Source organism: Rhincodon typus, chromosome 4, assembly GCF_021869965.1.
Source record: "Rhincodon typus isolate 14 chromosome 4, sRhiTyp1.1, whole genome shotgun sequence".
Lineage (NCBI taxonomy): Eukaryota > Metazoa > Chordata > Chondrichthyes > Orectolobiformes > Rhincodontidae > Rhincodon > Rhincodon typus.
Genome location: NC_063335.1, coordinates 57,188,317 through 57,215,691, shown reverse-complemented (window position 1 = coordinate 57,215,691; position 27,375 = coordinate 57,188,317). Strand labels below are relative to the sequence as shown.

The 27,375-nt window shown below is 42.5% G+C and overlaps 1 protein-coding gene across 3 annotated transcripts in view; it reads right to left on the bottom strand.

The window, feature by feature from the left end:
* LOC109916756 (regulating synaptic membrane exocytosis protein 2-like) overlaps positions 1-27,375 on the bottom strand; it is a 913,938-nt gene that overhangs the window by 651,283 nt on the left and 235,280 nt on the right. For all 3 annotated transcript variants that reach the window (XM_048595802.1, XM_048595803.1, XM_048595804.1), the window contains exon 2: positions 4,939-5,149. In XM_048595802.1, coding sequence (XP_048451759.1) covers positions 4,939-5,149 — 211 coding nt within the window. The remainder of the gene's footprint in view (positions 1-4,938; positions 5,150-27,375) is intronic.

Below are 27,375 nucleotides of genomic sequence, written 5' to 3'. Positions count from 1 at the left end.
GGAACAGAGTTGAGACTAATATCAGATCTGCCATGATCTTATTGAATGGCTCAGCAGGCCTAAAGGGCCAAGTAGCCTATTCTTGTTCCTTGCTCATAACCTCCCCACCAGGGGCTGGCAAATGATTCCCAGGTTGGCAACACATCAGTATTTTGAACCAGTGAAGAATTAAGTGCCAGTGAAAGCAAGCAAAAATCATAGAATAGGATCTCACAGAACATTTTCAAATGGCTGTAGAATTCTGTGAATGTCTAAATCCATGTTTCTAGTCCCACAAGGAAGTAAGCAGAAGTAGAAATAGAACATGCTGGAAATATTAAGCAGCTCTGACAGTAGCTTTAAAAGGCAGAAATAGAGCTGTTGTTTCAGACAAATTACTTTCTTCACCAGAGTTTTGAGGAATTTAATCTTTCAGAGGATGGTAAATATTTGAAATTCTCACTCCCAGAGGCCTGTGGATATTTACTCATTGGGTATATTTAAGGCTGGAAGTAGAGTTGTGAAAATCACACAGGATAGTAGAGTTGAGCTTACAGAACAACGGTCATCTTATTGAGCAGCAAGCTTGAGGATGCTTCTGACCTACTCCTCTTCTAAGTTGTTATAACTTAAGAATTAAAATAGACCAGATGTCATGCTAAACTCTCCCTCGTGAAGGGACTTTTTCCCTGCTATGAATGCATTCAGAGTTAAAATTAGGACCATTGCACCTATTTTTAATTATTGTTTTCCATTATAGTGTAGTAAAAAGTTGAACATTTTTCAGCAAAATGTCGCATAGCAGAACAAACTGAGTACAGTTGGGGAAGTGGAAGAAAAGAGGTTAAGGGTAAATCAAAACCAAATTCTTTGGTCATTGCTTGAGCACAAAAAGTATTGTCCTAGAATTTACAGCATGTATGCTCCTGTAGCAATAGGAGGATAAACATTTATTTCAGTACCTTATTAATCTAAGTGAAAGATCTTGCTAATACAACTTGACATTTTCATGCTTTATAGCCATTGACATTTTCCATATTCCACAAATAGTTCCATCACGGTGAAAGTATAATTACACTACTGATAAAATGGAAGGTACTCAATTAGGACTTCCATTTACTTAACCATTCTGGATGCAAAAGTTTAAAGCTTTCAAAAGACCAAAAAGTGAAATTCAACTTTGACCACTATTTGTGCCAGCTACCAAAGTCAGAAGTCACTCGACACCAGGATATAGTCCAACAGGTTTATTTGAAATCACAAGCTTTCAAAGTACTTCATCTGATGAAGGAGCAGTGCTCAGAAAGCTTGTGATTTCAAATAAACCTGTTGGACTATAACCTGGTGTCATGTGACGATTGTGTCCATCCTGGTCCAACACCAGCACCTCCATTTCATAATTAAAGGTGGTAGCAGACTGACTCCCTGTTTAACCCCTTCCACTTACACACACCCCTATGCTCAATTGAATTTCATCCCTCATCTTCTTTTCCACCATGTCTATAGTCAAGTCAATTTCAGAAGATGATTTTGCATAAATTAGAAATTATAGCATCTAAATAATTATTTGCATGTGTAATAAGCTGGCAAAACGTACTCTTTCAACTTTTATAGCTGGACAATGCTTTCTATTTTGTCTGCCCCATGCATCATGTCTTGTACAATTAAATGTAGGGCCTTAGGTGTAAACACAAAATGTCGACTTTCCTGCTCCTCAGATGCTGCCTGACCTGCTGTGTCCCTCCTGCTCCACACTGTGTTGGCCTTCGGTAATGTTGGGGTTCAAGTACATAATTCTTTGAAGTTTGGTCACATATGGATAGAGTGGTTAAAAAGGCATTTAGCAGGCTTGCCTTCACTGCTCAGACCTTTCAGTATAGGAACAAAAACAAAGTTGCTGGAAAAGCTCAGCTGGTCTGGCAGTTATTTTTATTTCAGTATAGGAGTTGGGATTTCATGTTGACGTTGTATAGGATGTTGTTGAGGTCTTTTCTTGAATACTGTCTAGTTCTGGTCCTCCTGTTATAGGCAGGATATTATTAAGCTCGAGAAGGTTCAGAAGAGGTTTACCAGAATGTTGCTGGGAATGGTGGATTTGAGTTAGGAGGAGAGGCTAGATAGGCTGGGGCTTGTTTCACTAGAGTAATGGTGGTTGAGAGGTGACATTGTAGAGGCTTATAAAATCATGAGGGTTCTAGATATGGTGAATGGCAGGTGGCTGTTTCCTCAGGTGGGGGGTTTTCAAGAGTTGGCGGCATATTTTTAAGGTGAAAGGAAAAAGTTTTAAAAAGGACATGAGGGGCAACTTTTAAACAGAGTGGTTTGTTGTGGAATTACCTGCCAGAGGAAGTGGTGGTTGCAGGTACAGTTACAATGTTTCAAAGACATTTGGGTAAGCACATGAATAGGAAAGGTTTGGAGGGATATGGGCTAAACACAGGCTGGTGGGACTAGTTTAGATTGGGATTGTGGACTGGTTGGACCTAACAGTCTGTTTTTGTGCTGTATGACTCTATGACTCTATGTCAGATATAGCATGGACCTGGTCGAGAATGAAAGATGTCCGAGTTTGTGTTTCATCAATGCAAGGATCTCATATTACAATGGATACTCTCCAATGCTGTAGTAGCTAGAACATGAAGTTAGACAAGAAGAAATAGGAAGAGGAGTATGCCATTTGGCACCTCAAGCTTGCTCCCCCATTCACTAGGATTGAGGTGGATCTGATACTCCTCACATCTACTTTCCTACCATTTTTCCATAACTCTTGAATTCCCTACTGACCATGAATCCATTTATCGCAGCATTAAAAATACACAAGGACTCTGTCCACAATAACATATGCAAGGAGTTTCAAAGATACTCATGCCTCAGAATGAATAAATTAATCCTTAGTCTTAAATTCGCACCCCTTAATTCTTAGACTCTGCCCACGTGTCCTCGACTCTCCTACGAGGGAGTGTTCTATAACAGAACATCATATCGGCTTGAGATGGTTATTTCTTGCATCAGATATTGCTCTGATATATCTAATGAAGCTTGCTCATTTAATGTAACATTCTGTGCAGTGCAGCCATATTCAGCAGGAAGTGCCAGCTATCCAAATTTATTCCATGCAGGACTCTGACAACATAGCAAATGCAGAGTCCTTTACTCCATCATTCCACCCTTCCACATTCATTTAAGCTCAAGTCTCAGAACAGTCATGACCTATCTTCCACCAATTCAGTTCAGTTAGTTACAATGCTAATTTAAGCAGAGTTGATGTTCTTTTATTTGTTGTATTAAATGAGAGATAAGTTGCTTTGGTGTCATTCTAGTGGATTGTGCAATTTGAAATGAATCTAGATGATTTTCAAAGCATTATTAGAATGAATATAAGTAGCAGAAGCACTTGGGCACTTTGGTTACCTGCACAGTCTGACTTTGACATTAAGGCACGTGGCTGCTTGAGGGCACTGCGTAGCTGCATTGAACCCTTTTTTACATAGGCAGAATTGTCATTTATAACAATCCTTACACTGATTTAGAAAGGCTGCATGGTATCATTTTAGAAACGAGTCGGTAATTAGACAAGTGCACATGGCACTCAAACTGCCAAGAGAGAACTTGAAAACAGGAATAAAACTACAATTTCTGGGGTATGGGTCTTTTTCTTTTTTTAAAAAAACTTTAATCTATTTACCTTCTGGGGATAGCAAGTTTATGCAGTGCAGAGATGATCAGCGCAGAGGAAAGCGAGCCCAGTGCGGTGAAGTCAAGCCATAGCCGGGACAGAAAGCCCAAAGTGGCTGAGAGCAAGGTCCCCCAGCATCTGTGGCAGCAGCCAGAACAAGCAACCCAAAGCGGCGGCAAGAATAGGCAGACCGAGTCATCAGCAACAAGAGCAGGTAGCCCCAGGTTAAGTTCAGTACAGACTGGAAGCAAGGTCTGGTACAGTCTGGCCCGGCACAGTCTGCTCGAAGGATGGTAATGCTGAATTTTTCATTTCTTTATTTTTCTAGTTTACTCCTAAGTTCCTGGATCTAGATACCTTTGGGCATAAGATGGCGCTATAAGTGCAGACTTTGTAAATGGTTCACTGTGTTCATGAGTATATGTGACAATAAACCTAATTCTAATTCTAATAAAGCAATGCTGTAAACAACTTGGGAGAACAAGTTTGCAAAAATATCCTTAAAAAGTCAGAAATTATATTTGAATTATATCTACAGGCCCATGCCTGCAATTTCCAATTGTTACATTATAGGTTCTGAGAAATAGCAAGAACTGCAGATGCTGAAGTCAGAGACAACACAGTATGGAGCTGGAGGAACACAACAGGCCAGGCAGCATCAGAGGAGCAGGAAAGTTGACCTTTTGGGTCGGGACCCTTCTTCAGATCCCATATTAGAAAAGTTGCTAAGCAGAAAGTTGGTGGGTGGGTCACTAAAGATCTTACTCAATCCAATCCTCACAGATATCGCAGATGAACCATTAACGGAGGTGTAGGAACTAGGTACCCATCCCCCTTTCTTGGGGTGTTGTACATGGTAAGAGAACACTATAGGAAAAGAGGAATAATATATTTTACACATGTAGTTCTGTGAATTACTCAACCATTATGATCAAACAGACTCCTAAGCACAGTGCAAGATGGAAGTTGAAGTCCACAAATCTCCTAACTTAGCATCAGGACCAGAATTGTCAGAAAAATGTAAACATCTGATTTGGACAGATTAGGTTGTAAAATTACACCTGAAAAGTAAGATTAGTTAGACATGTTCAGGGTAAATATGAAACGAGGCAGGGTATTAACCCAAAAGACTGGCGTCATGTGTGGCAACATTGTACACTGTTCACGGTACTGCTGTACTTGAGTACATTTGACAATTAAATCTTAATCGAAATTATATCTAAATCAATAATAAGCAATTACATCTTTCCAGTTATTACTGACTAAAGTGAAAGGTGACCTACCTTATTTGATCGCAGTGACACCCGTCCTCCACAACGGGCACAGAATTTTGTTTGGCAGTATGAACAGATGTGACCACAGCCATCAGCGAACTTGGTTTTGTGACAAATTCCACAGGTGGGTGCATCACTCTTCTGTTCCTGTTGTTGCTGTGCTTCATCACCGATCTTCTTTACCTGGTCCTTATACATTTCGAACTGCTGGTGCAATTTCCTGCAGATATCAAAAATGGCAAAAGAAGTCATTTTGTAGAAGGGAAATTAAGTTCTGTTCCTCTGCATTTACAATTCTTTTCTCTTCTTTCCAATGACTTGCTGGAAGTTGGCAGCATTCTGAAGTTCCAATTTTGTACTTGGACCCACTGACAGAACACAGTGCAATAAGTCTAACAACTTGCTTGTCTGTCCAATTTTAGAAAACATGACAAGATCCCTTTAGGGTTGTGAGCCAGACAGAATTTAATAACCATCGAGTGTCAGACCCATTTGAAAATCATGCATGTGTCACAATCAGACATTGCAATATTTGTCAGGTATGGCAAGACAGTCAATTTAGTTGAATAAAGTAATACTGATGCGCATGGTACAAATAAAAACATGGCCCGCCTTCAACAGTATTCAGAGTGTAACATGTCAATCTGTGTTTGCATAAAAGCATTACTTTAATGATAGGCACAACACAGTGTGGAGCTGGGAAACACAGCAGGCCAAGCAGCAGAGGAGCAGGAAAGTTGGCGTTTCGGGTCAGGACCCTTCTTCAGAAATGGGGGAGGGGGAAAGGAGCTCAGAAATAAATAGAAAGAGGAGTGGGGTTGGGGAAGGTAGGTGGGATGGTGATAGGTGAGTGCAGGTAGGGAGTGGTGGGGATTGGTCAGTGAGGTGGGAGGAGCAGATACGTGGGAGAGAAGATGGACAGGTTGTGTCAGGTCAAGGAGGCAGGGATGAGGGGGAGAGTTGGTCATGGGATCAGGCCGGGGGTGGGGAGATTTTGAAACTGCATCAGCGACGATGCATCGGCGCTGCCTTGTGCTCCCACGAGGAGCTTGAACAGGTCAACTTTACTAATACCTTTTACCCCAACCTCAAGTTCACCTGGACCATCACTGATACCTCCCTCTCCTTCCTGGACCTCTCTGTCTCCATCTCTGGTGACCACCTTGACGCCAACATCTATTTCAAGCCCACCGACTCCCACGGCTACCTAGACTACACCTCCTCTCACCCACCTTCCTGCAAGAATGCAATCCCCAACTCCAAATTCCTCCACCTCCACCGTGTCTGCTCTCAAGATGGGGCATTCCACTCCCGAACATCCGAGATGTCCTCTTACTTCAAGAGCTACAACTTCCCCACTTCAATGATCAAAAATGCTCTCAACCGCATCTCTTGCATTTCCAGCACCTCTGCCCTCACATCCCTTTCCCGCAACAAAAACAAAGACAGAATCCCCCTTGTCCTCACGTATCACCGCACTAACCTCTGGATTCAACATATCATTCTCTGCCACCTACAATCTAACCCCACAATCAAGGATACATTTCCCTCTCCACCCCTATCTGCCTTCCGTAGGGAACGTTCTCTCCACAACTCCCTCATCCGCTCCACACTCCCCACCAATCCCACCACCCCCTGCAGATGTCCCTGCAACTGCAGGAAGTGCTTCACCTGCCCCTACACTTCCACTCTCACCTCCATCCAAGGAACCAAAAAAACCTTCCACATCAGAGGTTCACCTGCACATCCACCCATGTGGTATACTGCATCAGCTGCTCCCGATGTGGCCTCCTCTACATCGGCGAGACCAAGCGGAGGCTCGGAAACCGCTTTATAGAGCACCTGCGCTCTGTTCACGACAAACCACAACACCTTCCGGTCGCGAGCCATTTCAACTCCCCCTCCCACTCCCTGGCTGACATGTCCATCCTGGGCCTCCTGCTGTGTCACAATGACGCCACCCCGAAACTGGAAGAGCAGCACCTCATATTCCACCTTGGGAGCCTACAACCCAATGGTCTCAATGTGGGCTTTACCAGTTTCAAAATCTACCCAACGGCCTCATCCCACGACCAAACCTCCCTCTCATCCCCGCCTCCTTGACCTGACACAACCTGTCCATCTTCTCTCCGACGTATCTGCTCCTCCCACCTCACTGACCAATCCCCACCACTGCCTACCTGCATTCACCTATCACCATCCCACCTACCTTCCCCAGCCCCACCCCTCCTCTCTCTATTTATTTCAGATCTCCCTTTCCCCTCCACCATTTCTGAAGAAGGGTCCCAACCCGAAACATCAACTTTCCTGCTCCTCTGATGCTGCCTGGCACACTGTGCTCCACAGCTCCACACTGTTATCTCTGACCCCAGCATTGGCAGTTTTTACTATCTCTTACTTAAACGATAAGTTTGGTTCTTGAAAGACATTAGAAAATTTATTTTACCGAATTAAACTATTACCCGCCAAGTTACAAAGTATTAGATATCTTCATCAGATATGTGTGCCTTGCCCAGTGATTCCAACACATCATTTTAAAAACAATTAACTTATGTATAAGACTGGGGGAGAAATTGATTCTTCATGCCACATTTATTTGCCAATAAACAAGGTCAGGCTGTGTCTGCATCTTGATAGAGTCAAACAGTGGCACTTATAAAAACAAAGCAAGTCTTTTTATTTTAAAAGTTTATTTTTATGAGCTCTGAGGAAGGATCACTGGACCCAAAACCTTATCTCTGATTTCTTTTCACAGATGCTGCCAGACTTGCTGAGTTTTTCCAGCAATTTTTGCTTTCATTTACTCAAGAGCCGCTTGTGGTGAGACAAACAATCAAAAATTCACCCTCTTTAAATGGGGAAGCTGGCTGCAGAACAGTCACTGACAGCTCACACAAATTATTGAAATGAAACTTGAGACCCAAATTTGGGTGACTCTAGAGCAAGAATTCCTCAACTGGCTTGCAATCTCCTGTGGAGTTGCCAAATGAACAAATTGGAGTCGTGAGCTCTGAGGCTTTTATGGCAGCAATGGAGCAGCCACAGAATGAACACCCAGGGATTGGCTGCAAGGCATTAGTTTCAGACTGTGGGAATGGCCCAATCTAAAAATTGGTGACACCAACAGAGCCTGCAAAGCAGTCGGTGTCTGATTTGTTTTTTGCAAGTGTATCTCTGCTTGGCCCTTCTTCTACTATATCTCTACTCTGTTTGGACCCCCTCTACCTCACTCACAATATCCTCCACTTCTAAAATTTTCAATCTTTGAATGCACTCGGTGAACAGGCGTAGAATGGCTCACAGCAGAAAACAGCACTTTAGTAAGCACTGGCCTAAGCCCTCTCAACGGAGTGCATGCTATTTACACATTGCTGGTTTTGCACCTGAAAAACAGGTCGTAACCAACTTCAACCCTGTATATCTACTTTCCATTCGTTTGTTGTAAATTTGGAGAAATACAATTGGTGTTAACTCCTGAGAGAAGAAGCCATATTCACTTTCCTTCAAGCATGTTGGGAAACTAATGTCAGGTAAACTGTACTGTGTACATGAAAAGTTGAAAAAATATTTTCTTAAATTTCTCATTATACACTTATTTTGTGCAACTGCTGTGCAAGCCATCAGCAACTTTTGAGGCCTCTGGTGGTGCAGTAAAGACAGTATCACTTTTTGGCTTCAGTTGTGGACAACCAGCGAATTCATGTAACTGATGACTTGAAAAATAATGGAAAAACTGACAGCCATGATTACCTTAACTGTTTTATTCCAGGCCTACCACTTATCACAGCCATGTGTAAAAAAAAGGAAGTCTCTCACCGAGTCCTACAGCATACGAAGAGCCTATTCAATCCATCATGCCTGTGCTGCCTCTTTGAAAGAGGTATCCAATAAACCTCTATGCATCATAATGCCGCAGTTTGAAGCCTTTCAAGTTTTAATCAATTTCCTTTTTAGAGGCTGCGATTAAATCGGTTTCTACCACACTGCAAACAGTGCATTCTAGATTGTAATAAATCATTCTCAGACAAAAATACTTCCATCACCCCATTTTACCACAATTCATCTGTCTCCTTCAGTTACTAAACCTTCTGCCAGAAGCAGTTTCATCCTATCATTCATTAACTTTCTCTGCTCTGAAAACAATCACAAATTCTCTAGCTTCTCGACATAACTGAATTCCCTCACCTTGCTACTAACCTGATAAATTACTTCTGGAATTCCCCTAGCCCTTAGATATTTCCTAAAGTGTAAGCACAGACTTGGACACAATACTCTGAGGTATAAGCAGTGGTTGATATAAGTTTTGCATCAATTTCTTATTATTGTTTAAGTTGCCCCTACTGATAAAGCCATGGATCCCATATGTATTTTGCTATGTAGATGTAATTTGTTAGCATAATTTGTATAACTACAAATAGAGTAATTTGCTGGTTACGTATTGTTACGGCACAGCAATAGCAAGCCAAACCAAATCAGCTTCACTATCATTGGCTTCACAACACAGTGATCTTAAAACACTCAGTGACCCTCAAAAAAACTCAGTTGTTCCTAACCAGACTTTCCAAATAACAGATATTGGTCAATAAATTTATAACTTAAACAAAAATTAACAATTTATTAAGAAGTAACTTTACCAGAACACACAAACTACAGGTAATGGAAATGGCAGCTTACAAACATTTGGATCGGGAGGCTGGTGGGATAGTAAGTTGGGGCCAGGTGGACTCTATCATTTTTGAGGGAGGGAAGGGAAGGGTGAGGGCAGAAGTCCAGGAGATGGGTCAAACACATCTATGGGCCCTTTGGACTACAGTAGCAGGAAATTCTTAGTTGAGTAAAAATATGGACATTTCACAGAACCCCCCCTAAGGAAGGTGGTATTGTCAGAACAGATGTAGCGGAGACCTTAAAACTGGGAGAAGGAGATGGAGTCCTTTCAGGTAACAGGGTATAAGGATGTATAGTCAAGTTACTGTGGAAGTCAGTGGGTTTGTAGTATATATCGGTGGCCAGCCTACCCCGGAAATGGAAGCAGATGTTGACAAAGAGAAGGGAGGTGTCAAAGATGGACAAAAGTGAAGGTGGAGGCAGAGTGGAAACTGGAAGTAAAATTGATAAACTTCTCCAGTTCAACATGAGAAATGCAAGCAGCACCAATTATGTAATCAATGGAGAAAGAGTTGTGGGAAGGGACCCGAGTAGGACTACAACAAGGAATGTTCCGTGTGCCCCACCAAGAGACATGCATAACTGGGGCCCATGCAAGTACCCATGTCATACCTTCAATCTGAAGAAAGTGAAAGGAGTTAAAGGAGAAGTTGTTCAAAGTGAGGATGAGCTCGGCCAGGTGAAGGAGACTGATGGTAAATGCGTTCAAGCCTTCTTTCCAGGAAGAAGCAGAGAGCCTTGAGACCATTCTGAATAGTGATGGACAAGTAAAGAGGGATTGCATGTCCATAGTAAAGAGGAGGCAGCTGCTGCCTGCAAACTGCAAAGTCTGAAACTGTCAAAGTGTCAGAAGAATCACTGATATAAGTGGAAAGGGACTGGAAAAGCGAAAAAAAATGGAGTGAAATTAAGAAGAAATAAGTTCTATGGGACAGGAACAGGCAGAAACAGTGACTGTACTCCATACTCTCAGATCCAACCTCTTATATGGGAGTTTGTCCAGTGAGAAACCTCCATACCATCAGCTGCTTTGAAAGTGGCTCTTCATCTGTAAGCAAACCTTTGGATAATCCATGAAAATGATTTTCCTGGCTTTATTTGATTACTTGACCAACTTTTAAGGCCCGATAGTCTTGAGAGTTTTATTGCTTCTACTTTCATCCTTGAAGGATTGTGTGCATTATTTTTGAAGTAGTGGATGGTTGGACATACTTGTATATATTAAATCCTTTGTTAATATTTCCTACATCTTTGCCCGACAGAGTTTTAGCAACAAACCTAATTCATTAATTGTTCACTTGAGGAGCTGTGCCGTATTATTTCTTCTACTAAACAATACAGGGTCAAGTATATGTTTATTGAATTAGCAATATCACCATTCTTTTCAATTCAAGCCCAGCTGTAACAAATTCAGCGAAGGGGTAGAGAAGTCTACTTAGCCCAACTAATTTGGTCATAACAATTTTAACAGCCACAAAGCAATAACAATTGTAGTAATGTCCGTGTCAATGTTGTCGATTGTAATCATTGAAATGTTCTGCTTGTGTCACACAGGACCAGCTGTGTTTCACAACTCAGTAAAGTCTTGATTTGCCACATTATTGATATGCTTTTGGGAATTGCAAAGTTGAGGGGCATATATTCATTGCAGTTCAAATGCTTGACATTAAGCTAAAGGTGAAAAAAATTCAGCCATTGAAATAATGATGAGTTCTGCAATTTCTACTAGTGAAATGGGTTCACAATCAGCTTTTGACACTGGATTGTTTAGATTTGTCAAAGGTTAGAGCTAGAGCAATGGTTAATATTAAAGCCGAAAACTCACACTCTCAAGGATCCCCATTTCCTCATCAAAAGTGCACAAATCACCCCCTTTGATCCACACTTTCAGACAATAAACCTTTTCACAACTAGCAATTCTGCCCGAAACATCAGCCTTCATGCTCCTCTGATGCTGCTTGGCCTGCTGTGTTCATCCAGCTCTAACACCTTATTATTTATAGGAGCAATAATCAACTTTACCCTTCAACATTCGCACAAAAAAATCTTAACCATTATATATGTCTAATAGTCACAAAGAACTACCTCCATGTGACAGTAATTTCACATAATGGATTAAGTATTTGAGTCCTAAAAGCATAGGGAACTATACCAGTGCTATCCTGATGGCTGAAAATTCTCAGAAATACTCCAATTCAGTTCCTATAACTTGGTTTCATGGTGCTTCCAGTAATTTTATGGAAACAGAGGACCAACTGTGAGCAAATTCTGGCTTCTGCTTCTCCGTAGCAGGTGGCAGACATTGGTCATAGAGACATGCTTGCCTCAATTCCCTCAAAGTTGAGGGAGTCTGATGTTTGTGATTGAACAGAGTCACAACAAGCACAGTGGTTAGCCTCTAAAACCAGAAATACTGCTGCTTCTGTTCCATCCTCTTCCATCTCCATATGAATAATACTATTTACCAATGAGTGTACATTGCAATAACTGAACAGATATAAAGGAAAATTGCCAACCTGATGGAGTAGAAACAACAACAGTATGTTACATGGAGAAAGACGGTAAAGTAAACAAACAGTCTTAGGAAATGAGGTGAATATGACTAACAAACAAACATGCAACATTCAAGAACTCAGACATTCTATGTGTTGCTTTAACAAAACACTTCAGGAAGATTTGGATGAAAGATCACGAGGATCACGAGGACACCATGTCTAAATTTTCAACATGTAATTCAGTCCCTATAAAGATTTTACACTCCGATACTGAAGCAAAATTCTTCCCCAGCAATATATTGGCTGAGGTCATGAGGTGTGGGATGAGAGGTGGCTTACAGCAGTTTGCTGTTTAAAGATAGGAGGAGCAAGGAGCAATTCTATTCCTCTCAACACCATTATTGACAAGAGCCCAGAGAACACCAGCTCCGGTTATTGGTTTATACAGAGAGAGTAGAAAAGAGTAAATTCTTGTAACCTCACAAATTACTTTATTAGGTGTATTAAAGAAGACACATGTTGCTTAAATGTTTTTAATCACAAAACTAGACAATATATATTTTCCCACAAACTGAACTAGGACCTACTTATACACCCACTCGAGTCCTCTGACACTCACCAAGTAGTCATAGAATATAAAAGCTAACACCTGATCAGGATAGCTGCTGCTGCAGATGAGGGCTGACGCTGACCAGGTGCTGCGCTTGATGTCATCACCATGTCCTTGACAGAGGGTCTGCTTCTACAATGGTTGGTCTCTGGAGTTTTCGCTGGCTGTATGCCCCCAGGGCATTTTTATTCCACCTCTCTGAAGTCGTGCTGTCTTCTTCCTGTTGGCTCAGGCTAATTCACTTATCGCATGCCTTTGCCTTATTGGCCCTGGCCCAGAGACTTAGGTAGCATTACCTCATTATTTCTCGTCCAAATAAGGCCTTTGCATTACCTCATCTTTCTTTCTATTTGCAGAACTTAGTTAATTCAAACTGGTTTAAAATCAGCTCAAACTAGCACCTGGGTGCAGGTCATTTTTAGTTCACAAGCTGCTTCTTTCTTCGTGTCAGCAACTTTGCATTCAGTACCTCCTGTTAGCGATGTCAGCAGCTGGTATCCCTCTTTCTCTCTCTACCTTTCTGCAGCTTCTGGCTAACACCACATTCAGCTAAATATCTATTTCCAGTCAAGATGGCAGCAGAGTAGGACAGTCGAGCAGAGCTCCTACGTTCCTGTTTCCTTCTCTTTTTCTTTTCCTCTTTTCTACCCGCTTTGGTCTTTTGATAGGTCCCAGCCTGATCGCTCGATAGCACATGGCAGGTCCCTGGCCTAGTCTCTCTGCAGCATGGTTGCTCTCAGCAACTTGTCGTGGGTCCCAGCCTGGTGTGTGGTAGTTCTCAGCCTGGTCTCTTCAGATCTTGGCAGGTCCCGGCCTGGTCTCTCAGTGGTTTTCAGCTTGGTCTCTCGGCAGCATGTCCACGGGTTTCTCAGCAGCTCATAGTGTTGTCTCAGCTCGGCATGCGAGTGGATCCTGCCTGGTCACGTTCCAAAAGCACCAGGGGAGATCGGAGAGGCACAGTTTCAGCAGCAGCGACAATACCCGCGGCTGCGGCTTCAAGAACAGACAGCAGAGCAGGGTGGCACGGTGGCTCAGAGGTTAGCACTGCTGCCTCAAAGTGCCAGGGACACAGGTTTGATTCCACCCTTGGGTGACTGTCTGTCTGTGTAGAGTTTGCACATTCTCCGTGTCTGTGTGGATTTCCACCAGGTGCTCTGGTTTCCTCCCACAGTCCAAAGATGTGCAGATGAGGTGGATTGGCCATGCTAAATTACCCATAGTGTTCAGGAATGTGTAGGTCAGGTGGGTTAGCCATAGGAAGTGCAGAGTTACAGGGATAGATTAGGGCGAAGGGTCTGAATGGGATGCTTTTCAGAGGGTTAGTGTTGACTTGTTGGGCTGAATAGCCTGTTTCCACACTGTAGGGATTCTAAGGATAAGCAAAGGACAGAAAGTCTTGAAATTTTAACTTAGTCCTTTATTTTCCCAGTTTGAACTATGAAAGACTTTAATGTTAACTATTACCTATTTCTTTATTTTTCAACTATTCTATGAAGTAATGCTTAACTTTTTAACTCGTTTCTCTTACTACTTTATACCCAAGTACCTTGTCACACGTGGCACCATTATACACTTTTTACTGTACTCCTATGCTTTTGTACTTGAGTACATGTGACAATAAAATCAAAAATTGAAACAATCTTAAGAAACTTGCCTTTTTTTAGCTTTGGCCTGCAGTGATCCCATCAAGAACTGCCTTTTAGGTAACATGTTGAGTTGGCTTTCATGACCCCAGCCAACAGCATGTCAAAATTGCTAAAAAGACCCCAAACATGCACTGGGCCCAAATTTGTAGATGATGGCTGTTTCAACACGCAGACAGACCATCAAACCAAATCAAAATCGAAAGAACTGCGGATGCTGTAAATCAGGAACAAAAACGGAAGTTGCTGGAAATACTCAGCAGGTCTGGCAGCATCTATGAAGAAAAAAAATCAGAGTTAACGTTTCGGGTCCAGGAGCCTTCCTCAGAACCGATGGTAGCTGAAAAAATGTTGGTTTATATGCATGGGGAGGGGGATGAGGCTAGGGCTAGTTTAGGCCCTAAAATTATTGAACTCGAGAAACCCTAAACTCTCCCACATCCTAGCCCCGACCCATACACAGGCCTTCTTATCACATAGCCTGCCATTACACACCACCTATTGTTAGTCACTAACAGTCCCCATTAACAACTATCACCCTCCTAGCCACATTGTTATCAACTTCTTTGTCTATCCAACTGCTCTTCTTTCTATTCGGGCTCTATCCTATCGTTTACTCCCTATCCCATCCCCCTCCCTATTTTCTGCATATGAACCGACGTTTTCCCAGCTACCATCAGTTCAATGGAAGGATCACCAGACCCAAAATGTTAATTCTAATTTTACCTTCACAGATGCTGCCAGACCTGCAGAACTTTTCCATCAAACCAAATCAACCTCCTTACCTCTGCATTCACATCGTGGCAGTATTAAAACCTTCAAAGACCCTCAAAATAGTTCTGAATCAGACATTTTTGAATGAACAACCCAAGACTTTGTGAATAACCAATTCCACAACACTAGTTTGCATCTTAAACAAAAGACTTAGCAATTTATTAACAACACAGTAACTTTAGTTTCTTGCAAATTTCTTGGTCATGACGTGTTTCTCTGTGATGAAACATTTCAATTATTTCAAAATATTAATTATTCAACAGTAACTTAAATTAACACATTTGATGCAGTGGAAATTTTGGAACTTGTATTTACAACCAAATCATCCAGTAGATTTGACAATGCCTGAATCAGAAAAACTAGCAGTAAAGGTTATTGTAACTGATTAATCTCCACATCTACTGTTTGGTAGCACACAGTGTTGCATTGTTAAATCTAAAATAATAATGTAAATAAATTAACTGGTCAAACATTATGTAACGTTGAGCCAAATCTTATGGTTTCTTTGGCTTTGTGGGAGTAGCATCAAGTTTTGCAAGTGACTCTCACTGCAAAGCTGAGAGTTTTCTTGTCAAATCTCACCAAACCTGCCATATTAATTGCTGTTCCTGTCCCTACAGACTGCAGGGATCTCTTCCCGGAGGACCAGCAGACGCAGCCACGCCAACAAATCATACCAGCCTCATTGGAGATCACCACCCAGGTCAGTGCCATCTCCAGGGTGCACATGAGCAGGGTATAGATCAGAAAAAGGACAATTACCTTTTGCAAGACAACAAGGTGCAGGGCTGGATGAACACAGCAGGCCAAGCAGCATCATCTCTCCCACTGCAACTCCTCTCCTCTATCCCTCTTCTATCCGCCTCCCACTCTCTCCCTATTTATTTCAAAACCCCCTTCCCCTCCCCCTTTTCTGATGAAGGGTCTAGGCCCGAAACGTTAGCCTCTCTGCTCCTATGATGCTGCTTGGCCTGCTGTGTTCATCCAGCCCTGCACCTTGTCGTCTCGGATTCTCCAGCATCTGCAGTTCCTACTATCTCTGATTCAATTACCTTTTGCACTCCATCAGGGCAAGTCCACCCTTTGCTGTCTGCTAAATTGTACTAATTTATATTCCTGCCACACACCCACCTCCCACCAGGGGTCACACTTTAACACCACGCACGGTTGCAATCAAAACCTTCCGTCACTCGCTCGAGTTACAATAAAATATAAAACAGAATAGAAAATTTCCTTTATTGTCACTTATACTCCAGTACAGAAGTACAGTGAAAACTTTTTACAATGGCTGCCTTTTAATGGCACCATCTTAGGTACAAGTACTTACGTATAAATCTTAGAGTAAAAAAACATATAATGTTGAAAGAAAGGGATTTACATTATAGTCCGGTAAGAATATCGAACAGCAGCAGCTCAGCACATGGCGCCAGGCCCAAGTCGAACAACCATCCCCCATCACACCAGCCTCCAGACCATTCATCAATGGTACTCAGCAGCAACAGTAAGTCGCACTTTAGTGGGATTCGCCTCCCTCGCGTCGCACCGGGACTTGGTATTCCCCAGTTGTTCCCCACATTTATTTCGAGGGCTCGCAGCCCACACGCGAAACCAGCTCATTCCCTACACTGCTCCAGAACATGCAGCTTGACACAGTGTTCCGCCTCCTTCCCCAGGCTCGCACTCCAGGCGTCTGCCAGTATTTGCCGGCTGAGGGGAGTGAATAGTTAGCCCCCACCCTGCCATACAACTAATTCTGCACGACCTCACCCTGTCTCTTCAGTCAGTCGGTATATCTTAACATACTTCCCTCTCATGCACCAGCAATGACAGTTGTGCTACCCATTTACATTTTACTCAGTCACCCCCTTTCTGTCACTACAGAAGAAACATCCATTACAGAGTTGAGTGAAGTAGAGGTAGATTCCCAATATCCACGTCCTCACCCACTACAGGGTGAGAATCTTTGCAGAAAACTGGTACAGCACCTGCAGGGATGCAGAGACAGACGTTCATTACCTGACCAACTAAGTATATGCAAGTCTCATATTAACCAGGCAGTTAGTGTAATGCATCAAACACCACCACCAACCAGCGATCACAATGTCTTCTTCCGCTGTGTCTTACCTTGACCTCTCCAGATGACAGAGTCAAGGCACTGGGGGAAGCCGCCTTCATCCCCCCAGCAGTTCAAATGATGACGCCTTTGCGACATAACAGCACAGAGTGTGGCATCACAGGTAAGTGAGCAATACGAAGTGACAGCACTGCAAATGGATGAGGGAGAAGTGCCCCAAGCTGTTGGTGTCTGGGGACTGCCAAAGTTGAGGCATCTGATAAATCCTACGCAGGAGAGGATGTTGTGCTTTGGCAATTCATTCAAAGGCATGCGGAGGACGGAATTCAGCAGACCAGTAGGGAACATAATTATCTAAAAATGCAAAGAATCATACCACCGTCCGTCTCCTGGTGGTGTTTGCTATGGAGATGCAGGCTCAGTATCCTTAATGGCTGCTGGAGGTGGGCACAGTTTTGCATTCCATCACCCCAAGACATTAGGTTTGTGTCTCCATGCAGAGCCCTGACATTTCATTACATCCCTCATCCTCGCAGACACAAACAAGGTGCAAATTGTGGGGATGTACATTGCGTACCCGATACATCATGTTGGAGCAGGGGGAGCTATGCATGTACGTGGCATGTGGTCATTCCAAGTGTTAGGCATCCTTTCTTCAATGTGGTCTAATGTTCAGTGGCTATGTACACAGGAGTGCTGCTTTCAGTGAGTTCCCAAGCTATCACTGTGCCAGGAAAATGCAACATGTTGCAGCGTGGCCAGGGAGTAGACAACTGAATGCCTGTGTCACCAACAGTGCATGGCCTTTGAAAGCCCAATAACCAGTTGGGGGTGTTGCTACAACCTCCTCACTAACCTACTGATTTGAGAATGGTAGTGGACGTTTTTTTCCACTGCTGAGCACTTTCTATTTACTTCACTATGGAAGGTAATGGCAAGCAGTTCTCTGACTGTGGCCTATAAGCTCAGCCTGAATGTGCCAATGAGCGCTAAATATTGCCATCCTCTTTCATGGTACTTTCTTGTCAACCCCACATTTTCCCAAGTCCCCACCCAAGCTAGCTACATGTGCCTACAGCTGCCTACCACATTTAAGTTCACACCCAAACCCCCAACTCATCCCCTTTTCCCCGTTATTTTCTTTTGAAGCACCCTACAGAATCATAATAGCCCACCCTCTAGCTGTACTAGCTGTGACTTGCCCAGGCCTCTGACTGGAGTCATCAAATACTCATTGGACTAGTTAGAGGCAAAAGACTGACAATGACCTGCTCCCTGGAGTGCAGAAGGTCATGAACCCCCTGTGTGAGGCCATCCCAACTGGATAACTAACTGTGGCCGTAGACCAGAACGGGTGGCTGCCCTTGACTGACTGTGTCAGGCCCCAGCCCTGACTACCACACATCTCGTTAATGTTGCTCTGACTCTTAAGATGCCACCAATAACGTAGTCTCATCATTTTAAACCACTGACAAACATGGAGTTTATATCAAGTGTTTTATGCAGTTAATATTGTCTCTTTATTATGACACCTCAGCAATGCTAAATTTCAGTGGTAAGGTGGTTTTAAGCAAGGCGATAAAATGTCTAGCTAAATCTGTATTAATTCAGTAAACAAAAATCCTTTACACCCTAAGTGCCTAGATGATTGCAGATCCAACAACACGCCAGAACCTGATACCATCCATGAAAAATCAGCTCACTTGAGCGCCACATTCACAAACATCTATTCACTTCACCACTGATGCTCAGTGTCAGCAGTATGTACCATCTACAAGATGTATTGCAGAAATTCACTAACGATCCTCAGACAGCACATTCCAAACCCATGACCACTTCCATCTAGAAGGACAAGGGCAGCAAATAAATGGGAACACCACCACCTGCAACTTCCTGTCCAAGCCATATTTCCAAGTCAGGATGGTAAATATCATTGCTCCTTCATGGTCACTGGGTCAAAATCCTGGAAACCCACCCCCACCCCACACCAACCACCCAGCACCCCCCACCCCTGCCCAAGAGCATTATAGGTCACCGTACAGCACCTGGAGTCCAGCAGTTCACAAAGGTAGCTCACCAACACCTTCTCAAGGGCAGTTAGGGACAGGGCACTAAATGCTGGCCAGCCAGCAATGCCCACATCCTACAAGTGAGTTTAAAAAAACTGAAAGCTTTGCATGCAATCCTACATTTCTACGTGAGAATCTCATTAATATTGATGCAGGAAGTGGTTAAGAAAAAGCTGCCACTCAACACAAAGTCAGATGCTCACAGTACTCTGTTGACATCCAAGTGCTGGTGATGGTGAGGGAAAGACTTTCTTTCTATTGCTTGAAAGAGCACTCCTGTTCTTCCTATGGAAATATTAAAATTTTTCCCTGTTCAGAAGACAGTGGACCTCCAAACAGGAACAAGCTTTCCTCTGCGCAAAAATAAAAACCTCAAGCCTGAAGAAAGCCATTTTATTTTACCTCATAAGTTGCTGCAGGTGTGGTTCGTAACTAACAAGAGACTTTGTAAGTATGGATTATTCACCCTGTGCCTCCTGTAAACAAGGAAAAGTACCTGGAGAAGGTTCAGGAGCTCCAGTTCTTCACAAGCCAAAAGGACAATCTCAGCAAACCCTGTGGACAGGAACCATTGAACTGTCTTCCCTCTGCCATGATGCACATTTACTTGTGTCTGTCTGTCTGTCTATGTGTGTATGCATGTGAGTGGGGTGTGTGCACATTCATGCATATTGTCAGTGGTGTTTGTAAGGGGATTAGCGTTTTAATTTAATAGAGTTATATATCAATTATTCATAATTATTTACCTGCAGCTGAAATCTATTTATTTGAAATAAATAGTAACTCTCGTTAAGTACGGAAACATGGTCCCTGCTTTCTATCAACCAAGGTCTAAAAGATAGGTACGTTAGGGTAATTTTGTATACTTTTAAAAAATATTTAACTTTTGTGATGACTCTAGGGCTTAATTTCCAGCATGCTACCCACGTGAAACCAAGAACGTAGATTTCAAAAGGTTATTTAATAAAGTGCCACATCAAGAGTGGCTATACAGAGCTCATGTTTAGAAGTAATATTAGCATAAATGAAAATTTGGCGAGAAAATAACATAAGAAATAAGAGCAGGAATAGAATACAAAAGCCTTTATTGTCGCATGCACTCAAATGAGTGCAGTAAAAAGTTTGTAATATCACCTCTCGGCGCCATCTTAGGGTACCTGTACTTAAGTGTTGTACAGAATTAAAATAGCTTTTTTAAAAAAAAAACAAAAAAAACGACTAGCATGGGAATACAGAGTCTAAATAATCCAGAATGAGAATAAAAAATGTCTTTAAAGTACTCAAGTTATAGTCCTATTTTCACTGAATCCATGCTCACTGGGCTTCAGAACACAAGGCCACACTACCTCCATGCGCTGGTCTCCATCCAGGAATCGTCCCCCTGGCCAGCCTGGGCTCACTCTGCTCCCCACTCTGGGCTCGAGCCTGCAACTCGCTTCCAGGACTCGGCCCACGCGTGCCCTGGCGCAGTTCTGGGATTCAGTCCACACATGCTCTGCTGCCACTCCAGAACTCAGCCCGCAAATCGCTCTGCTCCCACTCCAGCTGCGGCTACCACTCCTCTCCCATGCCAGGCTGGTCTTGGACTCTGTTCTCCATTCCCTCCAGGGAAGGCAGTTTAAGAAGTTAAAAGTTGGGGCAGCAAGACAGAAAAAGAAAGAGGAAAAGGAGCTGGTGAACAGAGGAGCTCTGGCTGGAGCTTCTTAATCTGGCGCCATCTTAATCAGAGTCAATTATTCTGCTGGTCAAACCTGCTCTGCTATGCATTATGATCGAAACTGATCTGTCCAAGGCCTCAGCTGGTTGACTAACAAGCAGCACAGAACACGGATAAATGGATCTTTTTTCAACTTGGAAGAGCCACTAGGATCAGTGCTAGGGCCTCAAATGTCGAAAAATATATATCAAATGATTTGGATGAAGGGAGTGAATGCAAATTCACCAATAATACCAAGATAGGAAAGTAAGTTGTCAAAAAGAGGGAGAGAATCTGCAAAGGGATAGAGGCAAGTGAAGTGTGTGAGCAATAATTTGCAGCTATAGTCTAACACAGAAAAATGTGTATCCGTCACTTTGACAAGAAAATTAGAGTAGCAAAATACTATTTATATTGGTGGAGAAAGATTGCTAAACTCTAACCACAAGAAGTTATTAGTGCAGGTACAACAAATGGTTACAGCAGCAAATGGCAGGTTAACATTTATGCAAGGGGATCAGCATATACAGAAAATCTTCCTGGCACTACATTGGGCCTAATCATACCACATATGGAGGGGTGTACAGTTTGGTATCCTTCTTTGAAAATAGATTGGAGCAGCTTGGGGAAGATTCATGTGCTCCAGTCCTAGGACGAATGTCTTATCTTCTGACGAAAGGTTGAGCAAGTCGGGCCTATACCATTGGGGTTAAGTACAATGAGTAGTGATCTTGATGAAACAAGATCTTGAGGAGGCTTCATCTGATGGATACTGGGAGGATGTTTCCAATGAATTGCAGTTACTCTTGCAGTAGGAAATGCATCAACCAATTTACACACAACACATTCCTACAAACATCAACGTGAAAGCAACCAGATAATATTTTTAATGTGGGGAGCTGGAGGAACACGGCAGGTCAGGCAGCATCAGAGTAGGAAAGTTGACATTTCGGGTCAAGACCCTTTTTCAGAAAGGAAGAAGGGTCCTGACTCAAAATGTCAACTTTCCTACTCCTCTGATGTTGCTAAACCTGCTGTGTTCCTCCAGCTCCACACTGTGTTGTCTCTGACTCCAGCATCTGCAGTTCTTGCTATCTCCAATATTTTTAATGTGTTCACGAAAACATATATATTGACCATGAGAGTGGTGTCATTCCTCAATCTTCTGCAAGATAATGTTTTGGGATTCTAAGAAGGCCTTAATTGAATGTTGCATCTGAAAGATAGCACCTTTGACAGTGCTATACTCCATCAGCGCTCCATTCTGATGACAGCCTAGATTTTCGTGCTCAATTCTCTGAATTAGTTTTGAATCCACAAAATTATCACTTTGAAATGACAATGTACTGATAGAGCATACCTAACAAAGTTATTTTCAGCTGGACCCACGATAATCACCCAAAAATGAAATGCTTAATGAGTACACCGGAACTCCAATTTCAGACAGAAAATTATTATATTATGTAGGAAAAGAAATAGGACTATTTGGCCCATCAAGTCTACTCCATTATTTGATGAGGTCATGGCTGATCTGTTTAGCATCAAGTACATCTTCATTCGTAACCAGTAGAGTAAGACGATTCATTATGAAACAATGGGGAATTTTGTAAATTTGTGTGCAATAGGAACTTATTTGGACCACCCAAACTTCCTAAAAATCTGTTTCAAAAGAAGGGAGAACTTTCAGATCATATTTAAACACAGAGCTTAACAAATAGAGATGTCAGTATACAAATTGATGTGTCACATAATTTACTATGCTCTCTTTTCACTTGAGATTTTACAAAGCTAAATAATATTAAAATGTTCTATACAGTTTTTTTTTGCAATTCAGTAGCATCTTGCATTTTCTTACTCCAGGTGAAGCTTTGCAACAGTACTGAAGAACAATAAGTTGTGATGTATTTTGTAATTTTCAGCCAACTTTCTCACTGCTCAAAACACAAAACATTTCACAAATACATAGCACAAAAACACAAATTCAAAGTGCCACATATGACTGTGAACTATCTATTCAACGTTAACTGGCGTAGTCATAGTGTGAAAAGGTTTAGAGGGAGTGGAATTCTTAAAATGCATTTAGGACAGTTTTTAAGCCAGCATACAGAAGGCCCTACAAAATCGGGGGAAATCCCTGCACTTAATATTAGGAAATGAAGCTAGGTAAATGGTTGAAACATCAGCGGGGTGGCATTTGAAAGCAGCGACCATAACTCCATTAGTTTCAAGATTGTCATAGAAAAGGACAAGAGGGGCCTAAAATCAAGGTTCTTAGCCGAGAGAAGGCCAATTTTAATAAGATCTGATTTTGCCAGAGTGTATTGGCAGCAGTTGCTTTCAGGTAAATCTGTCTCAGAACAGTGGGATGCATTCAAGAAGGAAACATGGAGAATATAGGGCAACATGGTCCATCAAAGAAAAAAGGGTGGGACCATCAAATCCTAGGGGTCATACAGCATTGAATGAAGAGGCAAAGGGAGGTTTATGGCAGATACTGAAGGCTGAAAACTGCAGAAGGCCTAGAAGAGTTTAGACTGTGCAAGAGGGAACTTAGAAGGGAGATTAGGAGAGCTAAAAGACGACATGAAGGATAATGGCAGGTAAAATAAAGGAAACTCCTGATTTGTTTTACATGTAACTTAAGGATAAAGGATAATGAGGGAAAGGGTAGGGCCCATTAATGACCCCACAAGTAATTAGTGCATGGAGCCAAAGGATGCAGGTAGGGTTCCAAATGAATACTTTCAGTTGGTGCTCACTTGTGAGACAGAAATATGATATGATATTATATAAAACGGAGAGGAGGTCTGTGATACGATGAAATGAATTAACACAGACAGAGAGGGGATTCTAAGTGGATGGATAAAATTTATCCCAGGTTGCTGAGCAAGGCAAAGGAGGAAGTTGTTGGGACAATTTACAAAACATTTCAATTCACCCTGGCCATAGCATAGGTGCCAGAGGACTAGAAGACAGCCACTGTGGTACCTTTATTCAAGAAGGGAGAAAAGGATAAACTAGGAAATTGTAGGCCAGTCAGTCTTATCTCAGTGGTGAAACTATTGGATGCAATTCCTTGATTCATTCACGGGATGAGGGCGTCACTGGCTAGGCAGCATTTATTGCCCATCCCTAATTGTCCAGAGGGCAGTTGAGAATCGACTACATTGCTGTGGGTCTGGAGTCACATGTAGGCCAGACCAGGTAAGGATGACAGTTTCCCTCCCTAAAGGACATTAATGAACCAGATGGGTTTTTCCGACAATCGACAACGGATTCACGGTCATCACTAGACTCTTAATTCCAGATATTGAGTTCAAATTCCATCATCTGCCGTGGCGGGATTCAAACCCGGGTCCCCAGAACATTATCTGGATCTCTGGATTAACAGTCCAGCGTTAATACCACTAGGCTATCACCTCCCCGTCAGCGGGTCAGAATTAATCTGCAATTGGAGAGGATGCAATTAGTCAAGAACAATCAGCGTAGTTTTAAGGATGGTCATAGCTGACCAACTTTATTAAAATGTTTTTGAAGAGGTGACCAAGTGTGTACATGAGGACAATGCTTTTCACATAGCCTACTTGGACTTTAGCAAGGCTTTTGATAAAGTCCCACATGGGAGACAGAAAGCAGAGGTAAGAGCACATAGGATCCAAGGAAGTTTGGCAAATTAGATCCATAACTGTGAGTGATGTTTGTCCAGCTGAAAATTCAACTGGATTCCACACGTGCCAGTGTTGGGATCTTTGCTGTTTACATTTAGTTAACGATTTAGATGTAAATGTCAGAGGACTGATCAGTAAGTCTGCAGATTATACAAAAATTGGTGAGGTGATAGGTAGTGAGGATGATAGCTTTAGACTGTTAGAGATTATAGATGGGCTGGTCAGATGGGCTAATCAGTGGCAAATGAAATTCAATCCAAATAAATGTGAAGTGATGCACTTGGCAGGACAAACGAGGCGAGGGAATACATGATGAATGGTAGGACCCCAAGAGGAACCTTTATGTATTTGCACCTGTCCCTTAAGGTTTCAGAACAAGTGGATACAGCGGTTAAGGCATCATATGGTATATTTGCCATTATTAGCCAAAGCATAGATTTAAGAAGGATATGCTCAAAATGTGTAAAATATTGGTTGGGTCACAGTGAGAATATTGTGTGCAGTTCTGGAATCAATATCATAGGAGAGTGTGACAGAGTGGGTGCGCAGGAGATTTACCAGGAACTTGCCTGGATTGGAGAGTTTCAGTTTGGAAGAGAGATTGGACAGACTGAGTTTATTTTCTTTGAGCAAAGAGTATTGAGAGGGGACATGACTGAGATGTATAAATTAGGAGGGGCATCAATAGGACAGACAGGAAAGAGCTTTTGTGTTGATGGAGGGATCATTGACTTGGGGGCATAGATTTAAGGTAAGGGACAGAAGGTTTAGAGTAGATCTGAGGAAAGACCCATTCACCCAGAAGGTGTGGGAATCTGGAGCTCACGGCCTTTAAGTGGTAGAAGCAGAAAACCTCATAACATTTATGACGTATTTAGACATGCACTTGCAATGTCAATCCTTACAAGGCTATGGAGAATGGGATTAGAATAGTTAGGTGGTTGGCCAGCACAGATATGATAGGTTGAAGGGCCTTTTTCTGTGCTGTAGTCTATGATTCTATGACTGTGACTTATGCTTATCAATTTCACACAAGTAAGCACAACCTTCCCATAATGCCACTCTGCCATTTTCCAGCTGAGTGGGACTGCATTCAACTGAATCCATTCCTAGCCAGTTTATGAGGTCAGTGAGCTCATTTGGCTGGATGGCTGGTTTGTGATGCAGCGTGATGCCAACAGCACAGATTCAATTGCTGCACAGGCTCAGGTTACCAGGAAGATCCTGCTTTCTCGACATAATCTCTTGCCTGAGGTGTGGTGACCCTCAAACTAAATTCACCATCAGTCATCTCTCTGAGAGAGCAGCCCTATGTTCCTCTGGGAGTATGGCAACTTTATCTTATTAAGTAATTGGCTATCGAAGGCAAGGCTAGGCTACAGTGGATCAAGAAGGCAGCTCAACACCACTTTCTCAAGGGCAACGATAGACAGGCAATAAATGATAGTCCAGATCCCATGAGTGAATTAAAAAAAATCATGCAGGGAGTGGTGACTGTGAGGCCCACATATACATCACCAGATTGAAAATCTGAGAGTTGCCCTTTTCAAGGAAGTTTTTAAAACATGTCTTTTTTGGGGGCAGTCTCCAACTACATGAAAAATTAATACTCCACTTTTTGGGAGATTGGGATGGTAAATTTGAATTCCTGGTCAGGACATCAGAATTCTAGGAAATCAGAACATGACACCAGGTTGATTGGGAAACTGAAGCTGAGTAAACCCAGTGGAATGCACACAAGGTCAAAGGTCAAAGCAGCCAGGCACATGCTGCTTGGCCTGCTGTGTTCATCCAGCCCTGCACCTTGTTGGCACAGGAAAGGGTGTGTTTTAAACAATTCCCTAGTAGTTAAATTCTTTTAAACAAAGTCCAAGCATACTCTTTCTCGTTACAGTCTCATTTTAACCAACCATACACAAAATTCTTGAACTTCTAGGTCTCTCTGTTGAACAACACTACCCAAGGCCCTACTTTTAAATGTGTAAGTCCTGCCCTTGTTTGTTTGACCAAAATGCATTTATCCAAATTAAACTCCATCTGTCACTCCTTAGCTCATTGGCCCAACTGATCAAGATTCCTTCGTAATCTTAGATAACCTTCTTCATAGTCCACTGTACCACCAATTTTCATGTCATCCACAAACTCACTAACCATGCCTTCCAGTATTGTCAAATAAATTACTTATATAAATGACAAACAAAATTCGACCCAGCACCAATCCCTGTGGAACACCACCGGTAACAGGCCTCCAGTCTGAAAAACAACCCTCAACCACCACCCTCAGTCTCCTACCAACAAGCCAATTTCATGTCCAACTGGCAAGTTCTCTCTGAATCCCATGTGATCTAACTTTACTAATTAGCCTACCATGCGAAACCCTGTCAAAGGCTTTACTAAAATCCAAGTAAACAGCATCTAATGCTCTGCCTTCCTCAATCTTATTAGTTACTTCTTCAAAAATCTCAATCAAGTTTGTGAGACACAATTTCCCTCACACAAAACAATGCTGACTATTCCCAAACATTCCTTGCCTCTCTATATATGTATAAACCCTACCTTTTAGAATCACCTCCAACAACTTCACCACCGCCGAAGTCAGACTCACAGGTCTACAGTTCTATAGGTCTATAGGATGTTGCTTGGGATGGAAAAGTTTAGCTATAAAGAGAGGCTGAATAAGCTCAGGTTGTTTTCTCTGGAGCACAGAAGGCTGATAAGGGACCTGATTGAGGTGTATAAGATTAAAAGG